The 13,210-nt window shown below is 36.9% G+C and overlaps 1 protein-coding gene across 1 annotated transcript; it reads right to left on the bottom strand.

Annotated features, from left to right (window-relative positions):
- Positions 1-10,020: 10,020 nt before the first annotated feature.
- LOC115265264 (uncharacterized) lies at positions 10,021-12,405 on the bottom strand. Its single transcript, XM_062849044.1, has 2 exons — positions 12,034-12,405; positions 10,021-11,676 (listed from the first exon to the last, which is right to left on the bottom strand). The coding sequence occupies exon 2, from the start codon at positions 11,572-11,574 to the stop codon at positions 10,504-10,506; it is 1,071 nt and encodes a 356-aa protein (XP_062705028.1). The 5' UTR covers positions 11,575-11,676; positions 12,034-12,405; the 3' UTR covers positions 10,021-10,503.
- Between the last annotated feature and the right edge of the window lie 805 nt (positions 12,406-13,210).

The raw sequence follows: 13,210 nt of genomic DNA, 5'->3' as shown, positions 1-13,210 counted from the left end.
GTTGGCGTAAGTGCAGCGGAACTTTGTGCGGTTTCGGTAAATGGAGATTATGTGGCTTTGGAATAGTGTTGATCGGTTGCTACAGAATTAAATGTTTGAAAGGGTTTGTTGAAATAATTATGAAGTTACCAATCGAATATAATACCATAAATTAATCTTATCTGGATGAGGCGTATAGGAGCCATGCATGCATGCACCAAAACGATAATGATGGATTGTAGTTTTCAACAAGTTTTGAAAATTAAAAAGCAAATATCAAATACCAAAAAATATTGTTACATTCAAAATAATTCCGTAGTAAGAGATTAGAATTAACTAATAAATGCAAAGGTTAGGTTTTGTACAATAATACGAACTATATTGAGTTCAACTATATTTGCATGAAATAAAAAAAAACAGTCTCTTCTCATGGAGGTGAAGTATTGGAAAAAAAATTACTTGTTCGACATTGACGATATCACACATTCATTTCAACTCCAGTTGAAATCAGGTACAATTGAAGTCCAAATACATTGAAATTCATAGACATGCGGTCACCAAGAAGCGGTATGAGCTGCGTATTATTTTTTTAAATATATTTCGAAGGAAACTTTAAAAACTGCATCGAGGGTAAAACGATAACGAGATATCGTTGAAACTTGACCGAATGATTCAAGAGAAACTAGAGCCTGCCTGATAGCGTTATTATATTTTCATGGTAATCGCTATTGTTAACAATTTTTGCAAAAGGGGATTTAAATTCGGAAAGCCCCGCCGATACAACTTGCAAAGCAACCAACGCTCAAGAAAATTAGTTCCTCATAACGGAGATAATCCTTCTCCGTAGGCAGCGCTAGACTATCCTCCAAAAATTGGCGAAACACTCGCCTCCCAAGGAAATCATTATACGCCCGTTATCTTCCACTTGCAGCTCTAGAGAAGCCGGAACTTTTGGAGGAACGCAACCAAATCGTCTTCTGCACGTAGAAGTTTGGTACTGCTGCTAGGGGAAGAAAGCTTAAGATTTAAACCTTCTAGCTAATCCGCCACGAAAGTTTGCATCTCACGTTTCCACACAAATTTCCGTTGGTGAACGGTGTGGGTGGTGTGCACTATGAAGAAGCATTCGAAACAGAGCAACAAAATACAGTACTGTCGAATGTTGTAATTTAGCGTTTCTGCTCTTCTATGTGGTCACGACATGAATATGATAGAGCAAAAAAGCATTGTTCATTAGGTATTTTGTGCCTAAATGTCTTGAGCTGTGCTTCAATAAGGCCCACAAGTTTCGCATAGCCGTCCTCATCCTTTAGAACTCATTTTTGCACATTTTCGTGATTGCGACGTGACGTTCGAAAACTTTTTCGTAGTCAAAGAACATCAGGTTTATCTTAAGATTGATTTTTTGTTTTGATGTTTGAAGTCTTGAGATTCATTTGATTCCTAGTCCACAGTGCACCGTGTAGGTTTGAAGTTCTGCTTCGACCTAAATATACATAATTGCCACGACGAGGACCGGCGCAGCCTGGATGCAGAATTTAATTGTACCACGGCGGACTAAGCATTTTCAATTCAGCATAATTTAACTTAATGCTACTGGCGGGAATTCAGTGCGGTGTGGTGCACCAAACTAGTGCCACACCACCCCGCACAGTGGGATCATTCTGAAAAAAGACGATCAAAACCTCTAAGAGCCTTTAGATGACATTATAGCATATAGGTGTCTTTGGAAGATATGTTCAGAAAAATCTTCTCTATTTTTATGCATATTCGCTGTATGGTAAAACTGTAGGGTGAACCCGAGCAAAAAAATATTATCTCAAAATATTTTTTTAGAGGGTAGATGTCTTCAGCAAAGTTGTAGAACAAGTAATTTCAAGTATCTTTGCTGAAGACACTATATAGTTTGGACTTCATTTTAGGGAGAAAATATGAAGTTTAAAAAACAACCTCAAAATCAGTTTTTTGAACTTTTCCATGATTATATCGTAAAATTTCAACGTGATATGTTCTACAAGTTTGTAGATACTACTGGAATACACTATCTTGCTGAAGACACCAACTCTGTAAAATTGAAAATTGCCCCAGTAAACCAATTTTTTTGAATTTTTTTCACTATTTTCACTATTGAATATTTTTTGAATTGGCACTTTTTGGCAGCCGTGCTATCAAAATTTCAATGCTTTATCATGTCCAGAATAGACCAAAAGTGACTTAACAATCGGGTCTGATAAGGCACTTTGATTTCTGATGCTATTTTAATAGTCATTTTTCAAAGAAAATATTCACAAATTTCATACAAATCATTTAATACAAACTGAAAACTCAAGAAAACTTTCCGACATTAATATTTGTTAATCCAAATAGTATTCTTGTTGAAATAGTCTACATTTCTAACACTGTGGTTGACTTTACATTGAATATACGACAAAAAATATCACTTTTTAAATTTTTAGAAGAGTTTTTAATACCAATTAAAAACTGTGTTTTTATCTAATTTTTTATTGTAATTCCCAATGCATTTGCTTATGTTAAAATACATACATTAATCAATCAACTAAAACAATGATAACATTTTTTTTTCTCATTTGCTATGTTAACATTATAACTTCGGATAAAAAACTAAAAAGGCGAAAATATAATGAATGCCTCTACAAGTTTTGGGTTGAAAATAAAAAAATAAAATAAAACGAGTGAAACATTGTTACATCACATTGAAATAGCCAATATCTGTTAGAGATATTCTAGGTTGTAAATCTTCCAGAGGAGCCTTTACTTTTAAGTTTATATTACAACGATTTTTTGAAAAGATAATAAGGTTTTGTGCCTTTTTGAGAAAGATTTCTTAGATGAGAAAATCACTCAAAAGCTTTTCCCTCTCTCAAAATTTGTAGTTCAAAATAAATGACACTAACAGTTGAAATAGTCTACATTTATTTAACTTGTTTTTTTTTATTCAGAATTACTACTTGGATGAGCTAAAAATAATATCGAAAGGTTGTATGAGACTTGTGAATATTTTCTTTGAAAATTACTATTAAAATAGCTTCAGATATCAAAGTGCCTTATCAGACCCGATTGTTATGTCAATTTTGGTCTATTCTGGACATAATGAACCATAGAAATTTTGACAGCGCGGCTGCCAAAAAGTGCCTACTCAAAAAATATTCAATAGTGAGTTTTTAAATCATCTAAAAATTTAAAAAGCGATATTTTTTGTCGGGTATTCAATGTAAAGTCAACCACAGTGTTAGAAATGTACACTATTTCAACAAGAATACTATTGGGATTAACAAATATTAATGTCGGAAAGTTTTCTTGAGTTTTCAGTTTGTATTAAATGATTTGTATGAAATTTGTGAATATTTTCTTTGAAAAATGACTATTAAAATAGCATCAGAAATCAAAGTGCCTTATCAGACCCGATTGTTAAGTCACTTTTGGTCTATTCTGGACATGATAAAGCATTGAAATTTTGATAGCACGGCTGCCAAAAAGTGCCTATTCAAAAAATATTCAATAGTGAAAATAGTGAAAAAAAATCAAAAAAGTTAGTTTACTGGAGCAATTTTCAATTTTACAGAGTTGGTGTCTTCGGCAAGATAGTGTATTCCAGTAGTACCGACAAACTTGTAGAACATATCACGTTGAAATTTTACGATATAATCATGGAAAAGTTCAAAAAACTGATTTTGAGGTTGTTTTTTAAACTTTCATATTTTATCCCTAAAAATGAAGTCCAAGCTATATGGTGTCTTCAGCAAAGTTATTTGAAATTACTTGTTCTACAACTTTGCTGAAGACATCTACCCTCTAAACAATTATTTTGAAAAAATATTTTTTTTGCTCGGGTTCACCTTACAGTTTTACCATACAGCGAATGTGCATAAAAATAGAGAAGATTTTTCTGAACATATCTTCCAAAGACACCTATATTAGACGTGTGCGCCGAAGCAGTTTTCACCGGCGGCGGCGATCATAGTAATTTGAGTCAGCGGCGGCGGCGACGCCGGCGTCACGCCGTTCGCCCTATTCGGCGGCGGCGGCGGCGGCGTAATCGGCGTGACCTTATTTTTTTTAGTGAAATGCTAAAATACGTTAATACAGAATAGTTTGTTTCCTGTACTTAAGTATAATTTACATCTATTTTGTGTGAGAGGTGTAAACGTATGTAAATCAGAGATTTCAATAAAAACTATCCTTGCAAGAATTATGCTATAAATTTTAGAGAGAATCCTTGATAACGTTTACCAGGAAGTTTATAAAGGATTCCTCTTGATAGAAATTCACAACGTCGCACGTCTCTTCTAAGGATATTCTTTTCTAAAACTCATTTTAGACCAGTACTATCATGGTAAAATCTTATTTTTTTTGTTCTGTTAGAGTTCTTTTCAGGCATTCCTCGAAGGATTCTTTTATAAGTTTCTTCATGTATTCATCCAAAAAATTCTCAATAGATTCTCCTGGAAGCTCCTCCAGAGGGCTTCCTGGCAGATATTTGTCCATGGTCGGGATCGCAAACTTCACTAGAGATTTATAGAAGCCTTTCTTCATGGATTCTTTCAGATTTTTTTCCGGCGCCTCTAAAAATCCCTCCAAAGATTCTTTCAGGAGTTCCTATAAAAATCACTTCGGAATTTATCTTTTGACGTGTCTTCAGGAATATCTCAAGAATATCTGCTCTTGGAAATGCTGCACAGCATTCTCCAGTTTTAAAGAATTTTTTTTTCTTGCGATTTTTATATGAAGTTCTTCCAGGGAAATTGTAAAATTGTATCATGGAATTTTATCCACTAATACCATGCAGACATTGTGAACAAATTTCTTTCAAGAATCCAGAAGTATGTCCAGGAGTTCTTCCAGGGTTTGTTCCAGATTATCCTTCAACAATTTATTAGGGGATTTATTCCAGAATTCTTTTCGTACCTTTGTCTGCCATTTCTGCATGAATCCCGATGAATTGTTTTCAAGGATTCCTTCAGAAACTTCTTCATGATTTAATTTAAAAATTCTTCAATGGTATTCTTTAATAATGCCTTCAGCGATTTTATCAAAAACTAATCCAGGATTTTTTTCCTTAAATTTTTCCTAACATTTCTCAGAAAATTCTTCTATAAATTCCTCCAAAGCCATCTCAGGAGTATTTTTTACCCTGTCTTGGAAATTAAACTACTGGAGCTCCCCCAAGGACTTTACCACGAGCTCCTCCAGTGATTGTTTCTAACATTGTTTCAATAAAATTAAATCTCATCAGGAAATTTTTAAACATTTGTATAGAGATTTCTCAGATAACCCTTAAAGAATAACCCCAACATGTTTTATACAATTTCATAAAATACTTCTGTAAATATCGGTGAAGTAATATCTCAAGGAATTCCCGGAGGAACCTTCAAATTATTCGCAGGAAATATTTCTGCAAGAACCGCAGGAGATATTCCATAGAGAAACCTTGTAAGCATTTCTTCGTAAACTCCTGATGATATTTTCAAATGGTTTCCTTGGAAAAAAAATCATGCAAAAATGTTTTAGGTAATCTATTACTGACATTGATGAAAAATTCTTAAACCACTGAAGGAGTCTTAAGTGATATTTCAGATGGAATTCTTTAGCAGGCTTTAGTTGGAAACTATGGAGGAGTTTCTGAAAGAATCCTTGGAGAAATTTTTGAATTAATTGTTATCTAATTGTTAAAGATTATGTGAAAGAATCCCAAGGAATTTTCTGAAATAATTCTTGAAAGAGTTGCTGAAGAAATTTCTGGAAGCTCACTCTCAGAAACCCTTAGTGGAATGCCTACAAGGATTTATTAAAAAATATTCAGAATCCAAGACAAATCTTTCAACAACATTCATGGAAGATATTCGGAGAGAATTTTCGAAAGAATTCATGAACATATAGTTTTAAAAGAATCACTGGAAGAATGTCTGGAGAAATATTCTAACTTCTGTAAAGGTTCCTAGAAATTTCCAAAGGAATATATATTAAACTTTTTAGGAATAGTTACTGAAGATTTTTTGTAAATTTCTTAAAGAATCCGAAGGAAAATTCCTAATGGTATCCTTGGAAGAGTTTCAGGAGGAATCACTGGTAAAATACGAAAAAGAATACCCGGAGGAACTCATGAACAATATGATTTTTTTTCCAGAAATCACTGGAAGCATATCTACAGGAATTACAAAATAAAATCATGAAAAAACTTCTTTTTTGAAAATAGACATCTTTGCGTGACCTTATTTATGGAATTTCTAATAAATCAATGGAGCCATTTTAGAAGGTTCTCCATAGAAACTCTTTGGAAATTTTATCAAGGAACTTAAAACACTTCTAAAAAATATTTCTGAAGGAACATTTGAATTTATTGAAGAATCCTTGGAGATACTTCTGATATTTTATTTATTTTCTGGACTTTTTATTTTCTAAAAATAAAATGCTGTATGAATGTCAGGATTCTTCTGAAAAAATCCCCGGAGAATTTTTTGAAATAATCCATGTGGGAGTTTCTTAAGCATGGAGTTTTTTTTTAAGAATTCAAGTTGAAATTTCTGGAGGGCCCTCTATTGGAATTTCTGAAGATTGCATGCCAAGAATGTCATTCGTAAATTGCCATGAAATCCTTCCAAGAGATAAACAAATAATATGTAGGAGGATGTGTTTGTGAACCAAATTAGATTAGAATTTTGTTGATAATTCGTTATGGTTTACAAAAGAGATTCGCTTAGTACTTAAAATAGAATAAGTGAGGATCATCAAAGTATTGCTGAAATCACAAAAGTAAATCACACAGAAATGTTACAAAAGAAACTTCTGAAAAATACATCTAATATGCAGAAGAAAAAACAATAGATTTTTTTAAAATTGCTATCAGGTTTAGTTAGGTTTGTAAAGTGTTGGGGAGAAAAAAATCTTTGTCGTTTTCTCATCGGCGTGGGAAATTTTGTTGGGCGGCGTGGAGAAATATGAACAGCGGCGCGCCGGGTCAATTTAACTGGCGGCGGCGGCGTGGAAAAATCGTCGGCGACGGCGGCGCGGCGCGGCGGCGCACACGTCTAACCTATATGCTAAAATGTCATCTAACGGCTCTTAGAGGTTTTGATCGTCTTTTTTCAGAATGATCCCACTGTGCCCCGCCGTTCCGTTAGTGTAGGTGCATTGGAAGTTGCGAGCGAGCGGAAGCAAGCTGTGGAAAAGTTTGCTTAATTAGCAATTATGTTTGGTCCCGCAGTGTCCCCGCTCTGTTGCCGCCCCTTCATCATCAAATGTGGAGGTGGGAACCCTACGAAGGAGAAACTTGGAGACCGCGCTACCGTTGTTGGTACGGGGTGGTGGAAAGTGCGGAAGTCACATCAGTATGTGCGAAGGGAATAGCAGAAACCATATTTTGTCCACTGCAGGTGCTCAGTGATGTGCAAGAAATGGGACTCGCAGCAGCAGCAGTAGCAACGTTTCAGTGCATTTGATGCTGCAAGTGGCTGGTCGATGAAAGCTGCAGTTGTATGCGGCTCACGAATCGTGCCAAACGGAGGGTAATTAAAATTAATTAGAAAATTTACTTCTGACGCGGTTAATAGATTTTCTGTAGTTGTGTGCACCACCTGCTGGGATTTACTCGGTAATCGATGATTTAAAGTGAAAGATTAGCACTGCGACATCAAGTTTGCTCTTATGTATGTCAAACTTCTCAATTGATCAGGGTGTTAGAGCGAGTTCCAAGGAACTCTTTTGTGATTTTGATATCCATTTAGACCACTCTAATTTTAAAATTTAAATGTTGAAAGAATACGAAGAAAACTCTGAAAGCTGAATAAAATAGCACAGACAAACAGACGTCTACCTCTGCTCACTTGCCATCGTTTCCATTTTTAACGGATTATTCCAATATTCCATAGTTCCCAAATCACACGCTCATGGCGCCCGCATCGTTTTTACTTATGTTTGCCGTTTACTGATTTTTATCGCATTTTGTTCTAAGTGATACGTTTATTTGTCTGTGCAAAAAGCATAGGGCATTCACTTATTGTCATACATGAAGTGACTCTCTGGGATCATAATTGTGCGTTGTCTATTCATTGTCATTCATTTTCATTCTATCGCCATGTATAGTAGACGCACATTTGTCGGCTTTATGTCGTTTTCTGTTGTTTTATTGTAGCTTCTTGTCATCTTCTCATCGTTTTTTTGCCAATTTCATGTCGTTTGATTGTTTCTTTTTTTCAGTTTTTTTTGTTATATTTTACTCGTCTAGTGATCGTTATCTTGTTGTATTCTAGTTATGTTGTTTGTTGTACTTTTGTCAATTTTTTGTCATTTTCTTGTCGTATTTTTTCCGTCCTTTTATTTTTTCATCCCTTCTTTTTTATTCTAGTCAGCTTCTCTCCTTCTTTTTGTATATTTATTATCATCGCTTGTTCTCTTTTTTCTTTTTCCTTTGACTTACTAATTGATTTCTTATCTGGTAGTCTCTTTCTCGTCTCGTCGTGTTCTTTTTTGTCGATTTTTAAATGTTTAATTACGACTTCTTGTCGTGATGCAACTCTTTTTGTCTATGCAACCAGGAGTCTCATAAGGATGCATACATTACATCGCATAAAGTACTATTTTGAGTTACAATCGCATATATCTATTGCGGAGATACAATTTTCATCGAACATGATGTTATTTTTGACGATGAATCCAGTAAAGTCGCATAAGAATACAAATCAACTCATATAAAGTATAACAATATCGTAATAAACAACATTCCAATGTTTTATTGCGATGAACATAACTTGTTCACTAGGCTGCGGCTTATTTTTCAAAAGTTGTTGAAACCTGAAATTCGTAAGCTCTTTTGGATTCAAATGACACAAAAAGAGAAACCTCTGAGTTTAAGCCAAAAATATTGAGATTTAGAGGTCGCGCAATCGCTTCAAAGTTGAATTTTCGAGTAATAAAAAGGTGTTTTCACTTCAAGTGCCATAACTTTCTCAATTTTCAACCGATTTTCAATCTTTTTTTATGAATTTCACACAAATTAAATTTCAAATAAACTCGTAGTACATCTTTTTTTTTTCAAAGTCACGCAAAATATGAGTTTTTGAAGATTTAATACATTTTTTTCTTCTTTTTACAAAAAGATTTTTTACGGAATAATAGCGCGGACAATTTTTCCGCAAGGAAAAGTGACAGCTCCATTTGGTTTGCACGGGCGGTGTTACGAGTGTTACACTTTTCTCCTTACTTGCCATCTGCGAACTGCACAAGTAATTTTGAAGCGGAATCATTACTACCATTACTTGTCCTATCTTTTTGCACAGTACGTACGAAGAGAAACTAGCCATTAAGTGTCCCGCCGCTACCGTAGCCTTCCGATTTCCACGGTGTGGACGATGGTTACATCTCTTAGCAGATGATACAACTCGTGATTCATTCGCCCTCTCCACATACCGTCTTCCATCTGCACTCCGCCGTAGATGGTACGTAAGAAACTCCAAGAGAGTACTACCGGTCTAATCAATTCGTCGTCACATCCACATCGACTGAACTCAAAATTGAAATCCGCTGCAGTTCCGTCGATATTGTTCGTTGTAGTACTTGCGGTTACACGTAACACAAGCGAAGCGGCTAATGGTGACAGTCAATAGATAAAATCGCAGACGATACTTCGAATAGTTCTACATCGCTACTGTTGTTAACGAAGGCCACATTTCGAAGTCTCCCATTGCAATATGACATAAGGCACATCGAAAATCTGTTGGAGTCCGCTGGTGATCACGTTCTCGGTGAAAACAAGCTCTTGTTCTGGGTTCGCCGCGAGGGACAGACGAATATTTTACTTTAAAAGACAACAAATGAGATAATTTGTATGGTGGATCGCGAAAAGTACGTCTGCTGGCCAATGGGGGTCGCGCACCTGGAAGTTTGGGAACCTAAGACTTAAATAATATATGAATATTATTACATAAGAGCATGATTCGGTTCCCGAGAGTTATCCCACCTTGCGACCCACCGTTATGTATTCCCATTGAACCCCGAGAACATACTAACACAAAACACATCGTTACGTTCATTACATGAAACAGGTGCACATGATTTATTCACGTGTTTTGGAAGATGATAAAATGGAATCAAGTACATAAATGTCTATTTGTGAATGTTGTTTGCCAAATGATCAGGATTCATGCTAAACCTATCAGCCTATTTACACAGCATAACCTTAAACTAGTTAATTAACTTCACTTTCCTCGGACGAGAAAAAAAACATACAGTTTAAAGTCTTTTGAATTCTATGCTGCGTCGTACCTAAACTTAATCAATAACGAAGGAATTCGTTAATATTTATCGTGAAATAAACGGGGCGGCAGAACATTCGTCTACTGTCTTTTCAGGACTTAAAGTATTACATAAATAGTTCTTTTTGTATATCGTAACTAAATCCTACTGAGTTCAGCTCTCGTTCATGTTAAACACCAATTAGCTATTAATATTTTTCAGTATACCAGAGTACAATTTGTTGCTATCGAAGAAGGATTCTCGGGCCTGCTAAAACTACGCATCCAGATCTATCACTTCGTCCTTGATGCTCACATAGGGGTGCAGCATATGGGCCGGAATCTCATGTTCTTCATCATCATCGTCTTCGAGCCGTGCCCGTTTGATGGTGAACTCCTCGTACGGGTAGTTACTGCTGTCGGAGTTTTCCTCGTTGAAGAACGTCGAGTTCTCCAAGCTTAACCGACTGGTGTCGTTCGTCTGTTGCTGCTGGGATTGAGAGAGCTGTTGTTGCTGCTGCAGCGAGAAGTGCATTTTGATGACGTGCTTCGAGAAGTTTGAGATCACAAAACGGTCGCCTTTTTTGGTCGGGAGTTTGGATACTTTGATTTGTACGGCGCACATGGGACACTTGATGAAAGCATTGTAGCCATTCAGTTCGTAGGTGACGTTGATCATGTCCTCTGTGAGGGTGAGCTTGACCGGGTGCTTATCGCTCCACATTTCGATCAGTTTTATGATGATGCTTTGGATTTTCTTGACCCGAGCTACATCACTGAGAGGAGGATAGACTGTGGCTTGTTCGAAGGCGTACGGAGGATTTTTGGTGGAAGCAACCTTGATATCGGGTATGTGTTCTTGAAGCATCTCGGAGGCACGAATAACCAGTTCTTGCTGTTGCTGGTGCTGTTGCAGTTGAAGTTGCTGCATCAGAGCGCGTTGCTCGCGTATTTCCCGCACCAGGTTGATATCTGTCATTCGCTCCGGCTTAACCGGCCGCTCGACCGGTCGCTCTACCGGTCGTTCGGCGGGACGCTCGGCGCGCTCCATCCTCTCCTGTACAGGTACGGGTCGTTCCGATCGGTGGTGCACCTGCACCATCGGATCGGCACGTTGCAGCTCATTGGCCGCATTTGTGTAGTTCAGATAGGCACTCATCTGCAGCAGAAGCTTGCGATGTCCGGGAACCAGCCGAAACTCCCGCGCCGGATCGGTGCAAAATATGTGAAAGTAGAACTGCGTCTGCGGTACCAAGTGGATCAGTTCTTCGCGGGCGAAGCGTTCCATGTCGACGAAATCGTCATCGTTGAGGTTTCGCAAACTGCTCTCCTGCTCGTAGCCGCACATTTTGAGCAGATTTTTGAGGTAGGTCGGTACCGAACCGCAAACCCGCTCGATTCGGCTCCAGTTGATGTTGGAAGGCTTCTGCAAGGCGTTTGCGTTTTTGTCCTGAAATTTAAAATAAAAATGTTATTAAAAAACGTTCGAATGTGAGGTGAAACATATATATGTTCTTATCAAAATGAAGACAGGTGAAACTGTCTGTCCGCTATGATCAAAAGGATAATCTAGGTCACCTAGCTTGTTTTTCAGTAATAACCGGATGTAAAACTGATATTTCTGAAATCTATTAAAATTTTATCATTATCATAAGCACCATATGTAAAGGACAGTGAATTTTCTGAATTCGCTATAGGGCTTTTCAAACAAACAATTCTCCGATCTTGTTATTCAGCATGTAATTCACAAAAATTTATTCAAAAATGTTCCCTTATCATCTGGTAGAGTTGAACCCCCTACCTGTACTTTATTCCTACGTTGCTCTAATTCATTCACCAGATCGTATTGCAATATTCATGGAATCACTATTCCGAGTGTAGCATTTGAATAGTTCCCCCATTTATAAATATTTTGCGGCCAGCGCAGCCAAGTTCCAACGTCATCATTATTTCCAACCGCACATCCATTGCATAATTCAGTGAATACTAATTTCCGCGAGTGTGAATCGCGCGAGAAAACCACGCGTCAGCTGGCGGCGCGGACCCGACTCTACCAATAGTAGGCAACCTAGTCGAACCGAGCCAAGTTCGACGTAAGTGAGTATAGGTACTCCCCGATCTGGCTTAATCGGATGGAAACAGTAATAAAGCTAGACACGCGCATGGACCCGCGCTGCACCGCTTGTATTTCTGGTAAAAAGAGTCTTGCAAAATTTATGTACTTGTTGTTGTGCTTCATTGTATAGATATTTCGCTGGAAACAATACAGCAGCGCAGCGTGGCAACGAAGGAAGCCACAATTCGTTGAAAATTTTTTTTTCCGCTGTCGAAAACAGTTTTGCGAAGAAACCCGAAGAAATATACGAAATATGCCCCGTCAGCACAGCACAATTTGAAGAGGGTATTAGAGATTGTTATAAAAATACGCGGCTTCGAGGGGCAAACAGCAATACCGCAGAAACCACCACTCTCTCTATATCTCTATGGGAAGCCAACAACGAATTCCTAATTATGGGAGAAATAATAACGGATGAAGTCGGACGAAATGAATTCGAGCGATAGAGTCGATAGAAACAAAGCCTATTCTTGTCCTAAACAAACTTTTCATCAAAGTAGTCATTTTTATGATACTTTTCACCAAAAACTGCCAAAACATGCCTTAAAAGTTGATTTTTTCATGCAAAATTGGAGTTTTTGACGATTACTTGCATTTTTTTACTCCAAACCAGATACTTAGCATCATATTTAGGGATATGGAACACATTTCAGGATTTTTTTTTCAAATTTTTTTCTCGCATTTCGACTATGAAAATATTTTTTGATTTAGAACACTCCAAAAACTGAAAATTAAGGCTTTCATATGATTATTGAGAATACTTTTTTCACTCTGAGCATGAAACTATGCATGAAAACTATTAAAATTTTGCGAAAATTCAGATTTTTCCAATAAAATACTTGTTTCTGAACAGTTTTTGGTTTTTATC

The sequence above is a fragment of the Aedes albopictus genome, chromosome 2 (assembly GCF_035046485.1).
Source record: "Aedes albopictus strain Foshan chromosome 2, AalbF5, whole genome shotgun sequence".
Taxonomy (NCBI): Eukaryota; Metazoa; Arthropoda; class Insecta; order Diptera; family Culicidae; genus Aedes; species Aedes albopictus.
Note: the sequence above shows the minus strand (reverse complement) of the source record. Positions and strands in the feature narration are given on the sequence as shown.